The following is an 18833-nucleotide window of genomic DNA, read 5'->3' as shown; positions in this document are numbered from 1 at the left end:
AAATTTTATAAAACCATCTAGAACCAAGTTGTTATTATTATATGCACTACAAAACATAAACAAAATATTAAATTACCCCTATCATCCTTGAACTTCTTAGTACAATAAGAGCTAACTCCATTCTTTAGAATTGACATTGCCCTACACCTCACCTTTGACTAAAGAAGTTAAAATATCCTAACATAATATTCATTACCTTTACCATTGTTAGCATATGCATCATTCATTCAAATTAAAAATGGATGGGGACACAATATGGCCTTTGTGGCAGCTCCCCAACTACATGACACAACAATTTTAGTGTGACGTTGAATCACAATAATGCAACTGTATTGGACTGCAACATAACTACATTAGACCGTATCAAATTCAAAAATATTTTTTAATCACGTAAAAATACACACTGCAACAGTAGCAATGACTTTAATTTAAAATACATGCATGTATTTTTTTAGAAATCAAAACTAAAACCCACTTCAACCACCACCCTTAAACATCATAGGCCTAGAAAGGGTGGGGAAATGGAAATAAACAGTAGGGGAAAAGCGATAAAAGCACATTACCTTCTCGTGAAGACGTTATAAAGACACTACAATAAGTAGTTCTAAATCTTCTAATGTATATATAGTTGATATCTGCTAGAGCGTAAGCGTGGAAAAGTATTGTTAGAGCATAAGCGTGGAAAAGTACTGCTCAAATTCTAGATCAATTGTTGGTGGCCTTGTGCTTGATTGAGCTTCTGCATTCAAAACATTATTATATGTCAACCTAGGAATTAAAAACTCAACTTGTATTATCAATCTCCCCGTGTATACAAAGTCTAGGTTATATATAACATACACATATTTTATAAAGAATTCCTCCATAATAATTACTAGTTTGACATTACTTTCAAAAAACTCTTTGGCAAATATAAGTATGCTAGAAAATAATCAATGAGTGTTGACATGATCCTTTGATCACACATATTAATTTTCTAGGATATATTGAATACCTTTATCTACATTCCATTGTCCAGATGAAAGGACATACGCGTGAGGATTCACCTTATTTGAATAAAGAAAATCTTCGCATTCCTTATCAATGGAGTGCTCGCTGTTGTCTTCAGCAAGTTCTGAATATCCATGACCTGAAAAGCTTTCTAATCCAAGAAGATGCTCCTCATAATTCTCCAAAGTTAGTGTATCGGCCTCATGATAAGAGAGTTCGCATTCACTATCAACTATTGTGGCATCTTCACTACACCTTACACTCTTGACTATTAGTCAATGCAAAAAGTAGTGGTTACACTTGGGCATTATAAATCATAGTCATCGTAATTAACAAATGAAATGGAAAGCCTACCATATAAGTATGTGTTTGTACCCTCTTCCTCAACTTTGGCTTCTTCATTTACGGACATGCTAGTATCTGACTCTTCAATAAAACTATTGTTGTCTTTGGCAGATTCAAATTCAGATCTAACATTGATGGCTGTTGTATCTGTCATACTCTTCACTGTGTGATTGTTCATACTCTCCAAATGTCGTTTTTCATCGAACATTGAAGTATGTTCTGAGGACAAATGCCCAACTCGACATTTATGCTTAGGTCTAAGTAAATCTGACTGATCACTTTGTAATTTTCTTTTGTTTCTCCATTCAACAATGTTAATATTTTGCATTCTATCTGTCTGGAATCTGAAAAGAATGCTTGACAAATGTCAGTGCAAAGAACAAGGAGGATATCATGAGTACATGGAAAATGACAAAAGAATAGTATGCAAAGCTAGAAATGTTCAACTTTCACCTAAAAATATATATTTTAATAAAGTCTCTATATGTTCGAGATGTCCGAATGATACATCAAATAACATATACAACATATGTATCATATAGTTACCAAATCCACCATACTTATTGGTGCATATATACATGGTTCACCAATTTTTACATATAATTATAAGATTTTTCTTCAGAATTTGAATCACCATAAATTGGTACACCATGAGCAGAGTTACAGAGAGAATTCCATAACTGTGATATATCATAATCAAGTTGTGTTTGTAATACATAAGTCAAATTTCTTAGGCATTAATCTAACTTGTGTAGCTAGGAAATGCTCAACCACTAAGCAATAAGAGTGAAAATGACAAAGCACAACACATAATATTTTAGAGGGATAGATGAAATGATCAGTTCCTCATTTTTTCTATCTAGAATCATTGACAAAGCAAATTTTGTGATTAAACTATGCACAAAACAATAAAAATGACACTGAACTATTTTAAAGATGTTCAGACACATTCAAAGGTGCTGAAACATCCAAGATTAGCAGAAATAGAAGCAAAAAAATGAACTTGAACTACAACAACAACATATTGCACTTATTCCTTTACTAGCATTCAAAATATAACATCAAAATGACAGAAAGGACAACCAAGAGTTAAAGAAACCATTAGTGGGCCCATTTTCATGTTTGTAAAGTGTTTTCAACATAACAAACAACCAACAGAGAAAACAACATATTTTCCCAAAATATCCAACAATCTCTATAATTTATTTATGGTTGACTTACTGAAGGTTCACATGATAGAAACAGAAACAGCATATGAATAGAACCACATGACCCAAAGAAGAAAATCAAATCCCATCTATTATGCACCAAAATGGAATCCAAATACTTCCATCTACAATCACTTACCTAATCCTGTCTACTAAATCACACTCTATATAATAAACAAGCACATAATTTCTAGTGTGTCTGCCTTATGCTTAACTAAAAGGTATCTTAAAATCAAAACTACTTAGTTAGTTAGTTAGTTAAACTAAGTAAATACTTTTATGGAAAATTACACTTAAACTTGGAAATAAGAGGGAGTTCAACTATAATTTAAGCCAAACTTAAACCCTTTCATAACAGGGTGGGGCTGGCCGACTAAATGCATGAATCTAGACCAAAATTTGATGTAGATTTATTAATTGAAGTATAATAAACTCAACTATTCATCATACTCAATGATATTAATTATGTATTTTAAGATCTAAAGTGAAAAATACACCTTACAGTAAACTATATCAATTTAAGCAAACTATGTCTTCTACTTTTTAATTGAAATTTCAGTAGTTCACTACTAAGATAAGTTTCTAGGTCTTTAATATACCATACTAGATTATAGCAACCACCCTAACCAACAAGACGTTAGTTTAATGATATAAGACATCGCTGGATTACCAGAAAGACAAAAAAGTTAAGGATTGGATTCCTGAGAATAAAACATGTACTCATGAGAGATTAGTTTCTTATCCATAAAGGGATGCAATAAGTTGGGTAGTACCAAAAAAAAAATTATAACAACAATATCATAAAATCTAGTATAATTAATATAAAGGGGCAATAATATCTGGGCAGGATCAATAAGAGAGGAAAATAATGAAGACCCAGATAATCAAACCTGTTTAGTTGAGATGGGGTGTCTTCAATTTGCTCCATCTCCATCTAGAAAAGCAAGAAGAAGAAAAAAAAGTTGAAGACAAACTTCAAAGCTTAAAGAGAGAGACTTTACATAAAAAGATTGAAACTTTACTGTTACCATTTATGAGGTTATCCATTAATACAATGTTCACACTCCACAGTTGTTCAGTACTTTTTCTCTATTGTCATTTTCCATGCGGTGTCCAAAGCGCGTGTCAATCATGGGAGGTCAGAGATTTTTGGAGCATGTTCACTTCACGTGGCATCCCATTGGTGCGTTGCAGAATATGAAGACCATGACGCGTGATTTCATGTGCAGTGCCATAGCAGGAGCATTATATATTATGCCACTTATCTATAGATAAAGTTTGGGATAATTGCCCACTTTTTTTTTAGTATATTTAATCATATATTCCAGTAGGTGTAAGACAAATGAGTAGATATGTGTCCAATAGAATGAGATTAGTAACATGCATAATGAAATTAAAGTTATAACAACATTTTCATTTTAATTTGGATTTTCGTGAAATAAGAATATTATCTACTTTTTTTTTCCTCAAAATAGTAAATGTCATTTTTATTTTTATTTGGGTCATACAACATTTACTTTTGTACAATATCTATATCTCTTCTCACTTTCTTTTGGTTAAGAACAATAAAAAAATATTCTTATTTAAAAACAAAAGTCAGGAAACAAGAAACAAGAATGATGGAGAATAAAGTATGGTTGCTATTACTAACATGGATGAGTATCCACCAAAAAATAATATGAATAAAGAGTAAGTTAAAATTTTTTATCTCACATCTTAATTATTCATTCTATAAAAAATTGATGATTAAGATATATTTACTAGTTCAAATAGATTAATCATTAGATTTTCATATAATGATGTGGCAAGTAGAAATGTATAATTTTTTAATTTACTATTTTAATAAGTGAGTTCACTCCAAAAAAAAAAATTAACGCATAATTTCCGTGGTGATAAAATTTATGAAAAATATGTAATTCATCTACATGGATTCTATTATTAGTTTGTTCAAGGATAATGTTTCCATAAAAATGACTTTCACTACTAAATACCAAATGCATAAACAAAATAAATTTATATTAAATATAATTATACATTAAATGTCAAAAATCTTCTTTAATGGTTCAAAATTTAAGAAATGATATTTGGATTTAAATTGTTAGATGGAGATTCAATGCTTGAAAATTGTGGATTAAAGGACGAAAAATCTTTTGCTGTTTTGCATTCCAAAGAAAAACATGGATTCGGTGCCATTAATACTTTGTTGACTTGAAAAGGATAAAGTGAGAAGAAGAGTAGCAAGATAAATAAAGATAAAAAATGAGTAAATTATTATAGTGTGTTATAAAAGAAAGACAAAAGAAAATAAATAGAAAGAAGATATGTATTATTTTCTCACCTTTTTTGATTGGATAGGAAGTGAGAAAAATAAATAATTTTTTACTTAAGAACAAAAATACCCTTAAAATAAAGAGAAAATAAATAAATAACATTTTTTTATTGTTAATTATTTTTTATTTTAATAATTTTATAATATATCGTATGTGTATATATATTTTCAACAAATTGTATTTTTATTGTTGATTATTCGTATTCAATCACAAAAGTTCATATGAAATATGATTATCATAATAATTATCTAAATTGTAAATAAAATTAATTTTTTATCATTGTGTAAATTTTAATAATTATAATTGTAAATTGTAATAATTATCTAAATTGGTGAAAGTTAGACAATTTATACCTTCCCTTTTCTATCATTCTGTAATTATAATTTTCTATCATTTTGTAATTATTGTTGGATTTTAATTATTTTATTCCCTTTTAATTTCCCGTTAAGTTCGTTTTTAATTTCCGGTTTCTAGTTACATGGTATATATTTCAAAAACCTTCTTTTAATTTCACATTAAAATTTGATTCTCTAATAATGACAACATATGCATTTTCAAAAGTTGGTTCTTTTTTTGGTACATTTTATTTTTTTGGGTACATAAAGTTGGTTCTTTAATTACACAATATCTATTTTCAAAACCTTGACTTCTAATTTCACATTAAAAGTTGGTCTCTAAGTATACGTTTTTCCAATAACATCACCTCATCTACGTATCTTTCCTCTCTATATTCATCTTTACATCATTATTTTCATTTTCATTCTCCAATTTCATTAAATCTGAGACATTTTTCAAACTTCTTACGAGTAAAGCTTCTCTCTAACATTTTTAATTGCCTCTACATATTCGTTCTACATTTTGTCACAAACTAACATTTTATTTATGTTTCTCACAATTTCTTCATATTTAATTTTCCGTAGCTAAAATTTTTCACAGACGGAACAACTCACGGATAAAAACTTTCTAACATTTTTCTCTTCCTTTAATTACTCATTTTACTTTTTCTAAGAACTTAACATTTTATTTACCTTCCTCACAACTTCTTAATATTTAATTTCTCACATGTAAAATTTTCACAAACTAAAAAAACCCACATGTAAGACTTGTAACATTTTCTCTCACTCAATCACTCATTTTACTTTTTGTTACAAAAGTTAACATTTTGTATATCTTTCTCCTAACTTTTCCAAGTTTTCACAACCAATTTGTTGGATTTGACTATTTGAGTCATTTTTTATTTTATATATGTGTACTTATTTTATTATTTTAACTTCCAAAAACGGATTCATATTTTATTGTACATTAATATATTATAAGTATATTCCTCATATTATTTTTTTCTCATCTCTGTTTCTTCTTTATCAACCCAACTCATTTCCTTCTCTTTCTGCTTAACTGGAATTCATAACCACAGTGAAGTTCAATTTTTGATAGATGCAATAGCCCAACGTGATGCTTTACATTAAGCTTGTAACATATTTATTCTGACTAAATAAAATTTTAAATAAAATTAAATCCAAGATGCAATAAAATTAGACTAAGTATGTATTCTGACTAACATGTACAAAGTGCAAAAACATTATAAATTATATTCATTAAAAAAAATGGTTATATTGAATCACAAAACAAAATCATCATCAATATAAAATTTTCTTTTAAATTTGAAAATGGACATTATTATTTATCTATTGTATTTAATTATATTTATTTTATAACATCACAATTGATATTGTTCAAGTTGATTACTTGTTAATTTTCTATGATAAATTATAGGGTTCCATGTCTATTGTTAATTTGTTATGCATCTTAAGCGCAACAATGAAAAAATATATATTAAATTTAAAGAAGAGATTATTAAGGGGGTAATCCTAATTTGAATATTCAAATTAGAATAAAAAATTAGAATAAAAAACAAATATGAATAGATACCTAGAAAAGAAGTAAATAAAAAAACCATCAACGGACTCTTTCTCCTCGCTTTTTCAATCGAATTGTGTCGTGCTTTAGGATAAGAAGCCAGTTAAAAAGCTTGAGATTTTGATTTGAAATAGATAAGATGCAATATGGGTCTAAAAATAGTAGATATACATAGTCTTACCTCCACAAGCCAAAATACTGATTCCAAAATTTAAATTCGTAACCTTATAGTCACTTAGCATAACCTTACTATTGCGTCAAACTCATCCTCTAAATACATATAATGTAAGTGATAAAAATGTGAGAATTTAGGAGGAGAGACAAATATTAGTTATGAGAAAGTAGCTTAATGCTGGTATGAATCAACTTGGCTACCATCTATTAGTTTCTTTTCAATCTTCTAATAAAGTAAATAGACGTATCACATCATCCAAATTATCTACAGAAGCAGCAACAGGTTACAAAAGAAACACCTATGTAACCCCCATTTATTCTACTACTTAACCAAAATGAAACTTGCAAGTGAATGTGGTAAAGTATGAGACCTAAGACCCTAACCAGATAGTACAATAATGCTTCTTAGATATAAATTTGACCATTGAAGGCATGGCCATAGAAGGTAAATCAAGATCAAAATTGACATCCTAACTGCACTTAAAAAGGATAAAACAAGCTCTAAGTAGTAAGTACAACAATCTGCATAATAAGTCATTGACTAACAAAGGAGGAGGAGATCATAGTTCAAATTGTAATCTCCATTCCTTATTTCCTTAGCAGTTAGCCCATACTTGATGGACCCAGCCTGAAGGTCTGAGAATTGTTATCTTCATAAACCAATCACATGGAAAAAGTATGAAAATGAAAAAAAACCATCAAAGGAGGACATTAAATGACATCTTATATGAACCTATAAGGAACAAATGTCACATAGTCATAAACAATAATTACCTTGTACGCGGTACAAATACATGGTTCACTTTTTTTACATTAATTTTGTGATGTCATGTTTATGAGGAACCTGGTACATGGCATGGTATATGCAGTATGTAGGGTAAAGGAGATAATTATGTAACTATGTCATAGACAAAGAAACAGGTCATGTTACTTCAACAAAAGAACTCATAATTTTCCATAACCTCACAGATGACAGAACCATACTTCTGAATAAACAGAATTTCAGAACCAACAAGCATTTATAATTCTAACTAAAGAAAAACCACTCAAAATTCTCTAAAGCAAAAAGAAGAGAAACAAGAACAGTCACACAAGGGTAAATTTACATCTCTACTTTGTTATGGCCAAACATAAAAGCTTGTCTTCCTTCCATTCTAATGAAGCCTTACCATGCACAAATTACAAAATTACACAGTATGTGAAAGTGAAACTATACACTTGAAAGTGGCATCTTCACTGAACAGAGGAAATTGCAGAACCAATATCCCTAATTAATACTTGACAAAAACCAAAATATGATTAAAATTTTAATTCTCTTAAATGACATCTTATACGAACCTATCAAAACCAATGCATAGACGAAGAAACAGGTCAAGTTACATCAACATTTGATGTTACAAATTTCTGATAACCTCAAAGAATCAAATTTCCAAATATACGAATGTCCAGAACCAGCAAGAAAATGAGATACAGCAAATCAGAAATAAAGATTTTCAGCCTGTAGCATGACATAACAGCTCGTTATTCTTCCATTCAAATGGAACCTTATCACTTACAAATTACAAAATCCTATGCTTTCACAAATATATAAATGTACAGAACCAACAAGAAAATGAGATACAGGACATGGGGAATAATCACACAGATTTTCTGCCTGTAGCATGAAATAACAACTTGCTTTTCTTACATTCAAATGGAACCTTATCACTTATACAACTTACAAAATCCTATGCTTTCAAAAGTTCCATACAGAAATTCCAAAACTGTTTAATAGGTCTGATGTAATTATTTACAGTATGTAAAAGTTACACCACATATTTTGCAAGTGGCTTCCTCACAAGATAGAGGAAAAATTCAGAGCTATAATCCCAAATAAATACTTGACAAAAACAATAACATGGTAAAAACTCCAACTCTCTTCCTGAAAAGTGAAAAGAATAAAATAAACAAATAAAAATAAGAGTGCCATCCCAGATTAAAATCAGATTGACCAATTCTGTTCCTAAGAAACGAAAAATCTCAACTTAGTCCCTAAGGAAAAGGATCTAAAATGCCGATCAAAGTAGTTCCATATCCGGATCAATGTGTCTCTAACATTTGTCTTGAAAAGTACTAATTTAGTGACTAAACTCGGGAGCGCATCTTTTCTCATGGATGAAATTGGTTATTTGCTCGAAGAAATCACCATTTGTGATTCTCCACTACAAAATAGACCAAAAAACTAACTGCCCCTCCTTGACAATCTAGAGAACACAGTGCTAGACCTAGATCTTTCACTAATCCCCGAATTACTCGAAACTGAACTCCTAATTCTCCTAAAATACGAAAACACGCTGCGCAAAACACCACCAAATCCTCTTCTGTCCCTTGATCTTCTTCTACCCAAACTAGACTCCCAAGAGATCCTACTAGAAACAACACCACCACCACCAACAATACCATTAAACCCACCATCCATTTCAGTGTACACAACAGGAAGTTCTCCACCAACACCACCAATGAACCTCCCCACAGCAAACCCTCCTCCAGGGAGTCTCCATATAGTCAACCCCACAGCATCCTCCCCTGTGCCCTCGGTGGGGAGCTCATGCCTACACACAGGGCACGAGTTCCGCACCGATAGCCACGGGAGGATGCAGCCAGAGTGGTAAATGTGGCTGCACGGCATCTCTCGAGCATCGCAATCGAGCTCGAAAGGTTCCATGCAAACAGCACATTGTGATTCCGCATCCACATGTGTTGGAATTATTTTAACAACTGGCATTGACTCGATAGCAGTTTTTGACGCCCCTATCGGGTAAAAAGACTGGCCCGGCCGGTCTGATAATTGAACCGCGGTTCCTTCTAAATTAGTGAGCTGATTCAATAGGTGGTCGAACCCTGAACCCATTAAAAACTCGGTTACGGTATCGGGTAATGGACGAAGACCTGATCCAGAAACGACGTCGTTGTAATAGAGCTCGAAGTTGCGTGTTTCTGAGGAAGACGAAACGACATCGTTTCCGTTGCGGAGGACGATTACGGGGTTGAACGGCGACCGGTCGCCGCTGCCTGTGGGAGTGGTGGTCCTCCTGTCACCGCCTTGATCGGAGGGATTAGGGTTTCTGATTTCTTCGAGAAATCCGGTAGTGCAATAGGGGCAGAATGGAGAGTTTTGACCGGCGATTAATGGAACCCTAACGATTCGATTGCATCTGTAACACCAGAATGAAGATTCTCTACGCGAAGCCATGGAAGGAATAATTGTGGTGATAGGGTAATAATATGATTTGATTGATTGAAGAAAAACCCAGAAAAAATTTCTTTTCTTGTGGGTAAAATTCAAATGGAATATTCTGAAACTTTCCACGAAAATTATGAACCGAGAAAACTGTGTAATATCATGTGTAGAGTCAACTTGGCTGCACTCACCTCTATATTCAATGCACACGATTTCTTTTCTCAAATTTCAGATGATATATATTTTATGACATATATACTGTTTTGTTTAATTTTAGAATTGTTTGGGTAGAAAATAATTAAATAAGATATATATTATGATTTTATTGGTTGAATAAGATAATTTATCTCATTGTATCATGAGATACATTATTCACTAAAGGAAATGACTAATTTGAGAACTAGTAGTTAGTTTGCGTCCATGCGAATTAATCAGCAGCGTTGGATTAAAAAATATGGTAATTGGCTACCGTTTTGGAATTTTTAGAAGTCGTTAAGTCAAGTACGACTTATATATATAAGTCGTGATATCCTTTAACGACTTTTGATCTTGGTGGCATTTGACCCAAAAGTCGTGTAGTCTTTTCGTGAATTTTAGGTGTGATATTTTTATTGTGTAGAAATTGTTATGCCAATGTACGACTTTTATATAAAAGTTGTGATATCCTGTAACGACTTTTAGGTGTGAATTTTTTAATGTTTAAAAGTCATCATATCTTTTCATGACTTCTAAGTGTGATTTTATAATGTCTATAAGTCGTGATACCCTTTCACGACTTCTAAGTGTAAAAATTTTATTGTATGGAAGTCATTTAGTCATTTCACGACTTCTTGGGGTGATGTCGTTGTTTGGTAATCCGAATTATGAAAATGTTTAAAATCGTTACCTAAAAATTGAACATTTACAAACCGATCTGACTTCTATACTTTATTCGTATTCCTCAAAAAAATCGTAGAATAAGATCGCAAGTTCTAGAAAACTTCAATAGCCAATAACAAATTTAACAGATAAGATTAATAACTATTCAATCTAATAGTACACTTGGCAAGGATGAGAACTAACTTGCAAGTGGCAAGTTAGTCCTTGCCATATATATATATATATAATTGTGCTTCAAACCCATGTTAAATTTCACATGAGTTAGCTGCCAAAATAAAAAGTAAAAGGAAAATTAGTTCATTTACATTTATTTGTTCAAAATAAAAATTTAATAATTATCTATTTTATGATAAATTACTAGTAATAGTGATGACATAAAATATATAATCATATAAAGTGATATACTTTTTGGAAAAAAGATGTGCTTCTACATATGTACATCCTTTATCAATAAGGTGTTGATCTAGTGGTGTAAGATTTCGTTAGATCCCGGAAAGATTAAAAGGTCAATGGTTCGATTCCTGCGAGCTGATCAAGAGAGATTAGTTCTTACACATAGAGCAATGTAATACACTTTTTATTTAAAAGAAACCCTTTAAATAAGTTATACCAAACTTTTAAATAGGTATAGGTCTTAATTGTTTTTAAACATATTTATAGGTTAGGCTCAAACCATTATATTAATTTAGCCACTTACAGGTAATCAAAATGGGATTGAGTAGGTGTAAGTAATGAATATGCAAATATATATTTTGTATCGTAAAGATGTGTATAATTGTGTTAATGTTCCTGCAGAAAATTGGGCAATCACATATGAAACTCAATCACTTCATAGTGGAATTGGACTGTCTTTCTTGTTTGTCAAATGATAATGATTCATTAAACTTATGGTCCTTTTCATTTTCACATTTATCAATTCAAAGGCCACACCAATATACAGAAGTATGCTAAATTGCTCATATAACAAGGTAGCAGATTTGGCTATAACAAAATGAGGGTGGAAATAAAAGACACAACAAAAATTGCAACTTTGTTTTTGGGTTTTCATTCATATTGTCCAAAACTTTCTCTACAATTGAAGTAAAAGAAATTTCTTGAGTAAGAAGAGAAAAGTAAAGGAAATAAATGTCTTAGTACAATAATATAGAATCACCTAGTTTCTCCTCTAGCATGAAGAAGTGATTGAGGTGAATAACCAAAAGAAGGAAAGGTTGTATCCATTTCTCTATTACCAAAATATGAACTAGAACTCATCTTATGAAATGAAGAAAGTGCAAGTGAGTGCAAAAATTGATCAAACCCTTCATGGTGTCTTAAATCTTCTGGCTTTCTAAACTCATATGGCAACTCAACTTCTCCATCCAAATACCTCACAACTTGCCTCATGCTAGGCCTAACATTAGGATCATCATTTGAACATATCATACCCAATTTCAGCACCAACAAAACCTCATTCTCATCAAAATTACCATTTAGTTTTGGGTCAATCACATCAAATATTCTCCCTTCTTTGTACCTATCCCATATCCAATCCACCAAAACCAACTCTTCTGGTAATGCCTTTAGTTCTATAGGCCTTCTTCCACATGCTACCTCAAGCAAAAGTGCACCAAATGCATAAACATCAGAGCCAGTTGTTGCTCTTCCTGTTCTAGGTAACTCTGGTGCCAAATAGCCTAAAGTACCAACCACCCTTGTGGTGCTTGGGTTAGCACCATGTTCATATAACCTTGCTAATCCAAAATCACCTAGTCTTCCATTTAGTTCAGAATCTAGCAATACATTGCTAGCTTTAACATCTCTATGTATAACCACTTGCTCATACCCTTCATGGAGATAGAGAATACCTGAAGCAACATCCTTAATTATCTTGAACCTCTGCTCCCAACTTAGCACAATCTCAGGCTCATCAAACAAGTACTTGTCTAAGCTACCATTAGCCATGAAATCATACACAAGTAAGAGGTCACCGCGGCGGCGACACCAACCTAATAACTGAACCAGATTTCGGTGGCGAAGCCTGCCTATGCTGGCGATTTCGGACACGAATTCCCTGAGGCCTTGTTTTGATTCATGTGAGACTCTTTTAACAGCTACTTCAGTCTTTGAATTAGGCAATGTTCCTTTGAAAACTTTGCCAAATCCACCTTGCCCAAGTAACCCTTTCTCCTTGAAACCCTTTGTAGCTTTCTTGAGCTCTTGGTAGGAGTATCTATGTGGTCCAATCACAAGCTCCCATGGTTCTATCACATCAGCATTCTTGATTTTCCAAAATAGATAAATCCCAATGAAGATAACACATAATGCAAATAAAGAAACTGAGACTGAAACCCCTATTATCATAGGAGTTTGATTCTTCTTTGGTCCTGGAAGTTGTGGAAGAGAAGAGAGATCAAGGAGTGATGCTTTTCCATTGATTTTAAAGCTCCAACCCAAGATGTAGTGAGAGCTAGCAAGTAAACCAGTTGATGCAGAAAAGCCAACATACATAGTATCATGAAAAATTGTTGAGAGATCCAAAACAAAGGACAAGATTGGTTTTTTGGGTTTGGTAGAAGAAGGTGAAAGTGTAACACTAACAAGTGTTAGAGCAGAATCATAATCAACCCAAGCTAGTATTGTTTTACCACTTTTGAGTGTTAGATCTTGTTTGGTTGAATCATCAGTGTAATAACCTGCAGTAGCAGATGCATTTGACTGCAAACTATTGATGTCAATTCCAACATGGTTATCATTGATATCACCAAACTCAAAGTCTTGGACAGTATCAAACTCAACAGCAAAAAGATGATTTGAGAAGTTACCAATATCACTTGAATTAAGAAGACCAAGATATTGACTAGGGAGAGATTTGAGATCTTTAGAAGGTGCTATTGTAAAAGCTAGGCCATGCCCACCTAGTTTGGGATACTCAGGTACAATAGCAAGAGCAAATGAGGTAGAAAATGAAAAAACTTTACCATTTGTTGAGTTCTTGAAATGAAAAGGTGAGGGATAAAAAGCATGGCCTAATAATCTGCTTGTGTCATTTGTTAATCTCAGTATACCATTTTTCTCAACTTCTGCTACACCATTCAAGGTTAGATTGTTGTTACCTATAGCATCTTTGAATCCAGCATAAAAAACTTGGTCAAGTTGAGATGAAACTGAAATCAAAAGGAATAATAGTATCATAGACAAAAGTTGAAAAATGTTGGCCATGATAAGGAACATAAGTTATAGAGAAACTAAACAAGGAATCTAAATGACAAAGGTTTGAGATTTTAAAAGGTTTATAGGAATAGAACAAACATAAGATGTCATGTTGAATGGAAATAAAGAAAGTTGGTGCATGAGATCTTAAGGGCACAAATGAATGGCATTAACTGTTCATATGGGCTAGCAGTTATAATTGACAGAGTGAAATTGAAAGCCTTGTGGGTTAAATCACCCCTCACTTTTCTACATCTACACAAATTCCCTTATTTTTATACTTTCATTACACTGAGCACCCCGGCATGAGAAATAAGTGTAATTTTGTGGAAAAAAAAAAAGTGATAAATGCAATTAAGTTAAACAAAACATGATATATTATGAAGACAAGCCCAAATAATATATGAGTCGATACCTCTTTATTATTTTTGGTTCGTTACAATATAGTATAAGAGTGATTTAAATAATATCTTTTTAGAATTGTTGATGCATTTTGTAACAAAAAATAATAAAGATACATTAATTTGTATATTATTTAGATTTTTTCTCACAATATACCATGTTTTGTTTAACTTAATTGCATTTATCACATTTTTGTTTAAAAGATTACACTTATTTCTCATGCACGGGTCGTCAGTCTAATGAAAGTATAAAAACTATGAGAGGTTTGTGCAGATGTAGAAAAGTGATGGGTGATTTGTGTAATTTTACTAAAACTCAGATGATGTAAGTGTAATTAACTCTATATATAATAGGAGTGAATATATTATCACATTTTGAGGTAAAGAATTAATCTTTTTTGGGGTGTGTGGCTGCCCCTCCATTCCTCAACGAATATCGTTCACATGAATCAAATATTTTACATTTTGGTCATCTTGAGGATCGAGCAAGAATCAAATATTTTATTTTGTTTATGATATGATTATTTAGTAAGATATTAAATATATATATTAGAGGGGGAAATTTCAAGTGAAGATTTTTAATATTATCAATGTTTCATCAATCAACAAAGTATGTTTCTTAATTTAAAGTGGGTATCTTTGTAATATATAGATGGTGAGGCATTGATGCACACCTATTAAACACTATGAATTATATCTACTAATAAATTTTATTTTTTATTTTATTTTTTTACATAATCACACCGAAAAAAAACAAAAAACGCTAGAAAGGTACCCCCGATACTTATCCTTCTGAAGTGATAGTGTACAGTTTTGAAGCTTTGTATTTTTTTTGTATTTTACCAATTCAGCCGATTTACTTGAAATATAGAATGCATAATTTGCAAAAAAATCCAAAATATGGACAGAAAATGTTGGCAAGTTGGCCACTATGCACAAAGCACCATCAAGGCATTGACATAATGTGGTAAGACTCCAACGGATTCCTAAATACGTAAAAAGATCAAATATTTGATTTTTATGAGTAATATTTATTAAAAAGAACAGTTGCACTTGAAAATAAGTAATCCTTACCTATAGAGCGATGAATATTCTTTGTTATCCAAAAAAAAACTATGCACATAAAGAGATCTAGAATTGAAAACACATGGAATTTATTATTTTGGTGGCTCTTAAACTTTCAAAACCATACTCCTACACCTTCATGTTTAGGAGAATAAAATAGAATGTCACAAATTCTTAAATTTCTCATCTTCAAATATTTTAGAAAAGTGAAAGATACGAGGGTGTTTGTGGTGTAGATATAACATTTCTGAACTTTCAACGGATTGGTTGCTTCTTTATTGACTATGAACATTATTGTTAATGCCCACTATATAAAGATTCAAATAGACACGCCCAGTGTCAAATCATATCCTACGTTGTACAAAAAAAAAATCATATCCTATGATGATCTAAACCATTGGATCAAAAAGGTTCCAACTATTTTCAACTGGGTCATGGTTATGCGTTAGAAATTTTGAATGTTGAATATACAAATAGTATAAATTAAGAACAATGTTAACTACTTATTTTTTGGTTGGTATGTTGTACAATGACTACACAGTTAAACCCAAAATATCTTTTCAAGACCAAAACCATGCAGTCATGTTTGATTCTACTGATAGGGTGGCATTAATGAAAAAGAAAAATATTGTCCTCTATGAAGTTTTATAAGTTAGACCTCAAAAAAATAAATAATAAATGTTTAAATATTTTAATTGATATGATATATTAATTAATACAATGTATAAAACAAGACTAGTGACATCATATGTATGTTCCACTAGTATTAATGGAGTGCAATGATAACAAACATATTCTTAGAGAGTTTAGAATCTATGCATTGTTAATGTAAAACTTTTTATATTGTTAGTATACTATTTATCATTAATTTGCATTATTTTTATTAAAAAGTCAATAATGGTTAACATATAAATAATGAATATTTGTTGACAATGTAAAAATACTTATACACGTATTAAATCCACTATGAAAGAATTATTGTAATTGGAGTTGGTGGTGGTGGTGGTTGATAAGGGAATCTTGAATTTTCAAAGACAAAGAGAAGTGCCCATAGTCCAAGTGATCATCATCATATATCTCTCTCTCTCTAGTTTTTAGCTTTGAAATGTGATTCAAAATACGGGAACTATACTCCAAACCCTTTTGCTAACTTTACATTAAAGAAATATAAAGGTGGTTTCTTGGAATGTGAATTGGCCTGGGAAATTAAAACTTTAGATTAAACAACTTTTACTTATTTTATACCTAAAACAACTCATGCTCCTTTGGAATAAAATAAAAATGTGATATTTATACACAGTGAGTATAAAGATTTATATACAGTCAATATATCATCTATCATTCAATTGTATTACTTTTTTTTCTTCTAAAAAATTAAATGGTGAATGATACAATGATAATACATAAAACATAAAATTCATACACATTTTTTCTAATAAAAGAAATCACATTGCAAATAACGTTTGATGAAGGGAACCATCTGATTCTGATATCATTCCCACGCCATCATCATAGGTAATAATTGTGTAAGCTTGAAGAACCTTTTCTATTAATTCTAAGTCAAATTGACTAACTGGTTGTGTTAGCAATCACAAGGTTTAGAACACAAAACAACTTTGAGATTAATTCTGACATCAGTGACATGTTCAAGAGCACCATGTGTGCTTTTCATGAACTAATCACTTAAAAATAGGTTTTACATTGTGGGGACAAGCATTCCAAATAAAAAAATTTAAAATATAGAACAAAGAATAATGTAAGAGGATTTGTTAACAAGGATTGACAAATTATACCTACATCCTTAGTAGAATTAAGCGACTACCAAACTTATTTTATATAATCAATCTATTACTCGAATCCAGTACGTAAGACTTAATTGGGTGTCGAACCATGATCGTAGTGGTTGACACAACTAGAAGACATGCGAAGTTGAGATAGAATGAAGCATTCTTCCTTGGAATTCAAGTAGGCCACCCCTTTGGATTTCATAACGTGAAGATGGATAGCAAGAATTTTACTATATCTTCGTGGAAGAAGATGCAACACAAGTTCTGCCTTTTGGCATTGATGACCTATGTTGCATGGAATGGAAATTGTGGAACATATATTATCCATCATATAGCAATGCTTAATTTTTTGTTGTTGGTGTTTTTGGTAAGGAATTAATCTATTTTGAGGATTCGTGAGTGTCCCTTCTAATAATTGTCACTCCCAGAAATTAAATTGTCAACCTTAGAGATCCAATAAGGTCTTACACTACTAAATCAATATCATGTTAGTATTACAATGCTTAATTGGGCACATAGAAAGTACAAAAAAAACTATCGTTGGTTGTTCAATTGCTAAATGGGAAGAAGGCATTAACTTCTTATTTTATCAACCACTCTGTTATTCTGCAATGTATATTTATTGAATTAATTGATGATAATCTCGAGGAGAACATTTCTCTCAAGAAGAAAACAATACCAATCACATACATTTGGTTGGTTGAAAAATATTAAGCTATTGAATTTTTGAACATATATATTTCCTCTAGAGTTTGGCAGAAGATATAATATAATATTTATATATTGTGGATATAAAAATTTATATATGATCGATATTTATATATTAATAACAGTGTATAAAACTCTTATACTATTAGTGAATTCATTTGTTTGAAGGAAGATAATAGGCATATACATTGACGGACTAAACATCAACATACCTACTATAAGTGGATCGGGTCTGTCCATTACCAACATTTTCAACCAGGTCGTGAAAAACACAAAATGGGCCCATCTTTTCTACTAATAATAAATATTATTGCACCCAATAACACCTGCAATGTTTAAAATTTGTGCCCTCAATGCATATAGACGTTAAAATATTAAGGTTTTTGGAGTTATTAAAATCACATTATGATCATAATTGTAGTCACCGTAACTATATTTGTAGAAAATAATTCATATAAAGGTTATGAAAATATTCAATACGACAATGACAACCATAATTTAAAATTTGTACGCGTGATACTGAAATAGGCCAATTCTTTTGTAAATCATAGGAAAATCTATGTTGTAATATTCGACCTGGGTCTGTTTTGTATACATAGAGTATCTTCTTCATGGAC

General features: G+C 31.4%; 3 protein-coding genes across 4 annotated transcripts; all 3 read right to left on the bottom strand.

Annotated features, from left to right (window-relative positions):
• LOC109359225 (protein FAR-RED ELONGATED HYPOCOTYL 1) lies at positions 364-3594 on the bottom strand. Its single transcript, XM_019603806.1, has 4 exons — positions 3434-3594; positions 1345-1679; positions 995-1258; positions 364-739 (listed from the first exon to the last, which is right to left on the bottom strand). Exons 1-4 carry the CDS (start codon positions 3475-3477, stop codon positions 666-668), a joined length of 717 nt encoding a protein of 238 aa, XP_019459351.1. The 5' UTR covers positions 3478-3594; the 3' UTR covers positions 364-665.
• Positions 8471-10340, bottom strand: LOC109359295 (E3 ubiquitin-protein ligase RDUF2-like). The gene has a single exon (XM_019603911.1). The coding sequence runs from the start codon at positions 10194-10196 to the stop codon at positions 9186-9188; it is 1011 nt and encodes a 336-aa protein (XP_019459456.1). The 5' UTR covers positions 10197-10340; the 3' UTR covers positions 8471-9185.
• On the bottom strand, positions 12072-14424 carry LOC109359008 (L-type lectin-domain containing receptor kinase S.4-like). Of its 2 annotated transcripts, XM_019603495.1 has the most exons (2): positions 12300-14424; positions 12072-12269 (listed from the first exon to the last, which is right to left on the bottom strand). In XM_019603495.1, exons 1-2 carry the CDS (start codon positions 14274-14276, stop codon positions 12213-12215), a joined length of 2034 nt encoding a protein of 677 aa, XP_019459040.1. In that variant the 5' UTR covers positions 14277-14424; the 3' UTR covers positions 12072-12212. The 2 variants fall into 2 exon arrangements, with proteins under 2 accessions (XP_019459040.1, XP_019459039.1); XM_019603494.1 differs by having other exon boundaries at positions 12072-14424.

Source organism: Lupinus angustifolius, chromosome LG11 (genome assembly GCF_001865875.1).
Source record: "Lupinus angustifolius cultivar Tanjil chromosome LG11, LupAngTanjil_v1.0, whole genome shotgun sequence".
Taxonomy (NCBI): domain Eukaryota; kingdom Viridiplantae; phylum Streptophyta; class Magnoliopsida; order Fabales; family Fabaceae; genus Lupinus; species Lupinus angustifolius.
Note: the sequence above shows the minus strand (reverse complement) of the source record. Positions and strands in the feature narration are given on the sequence as shown.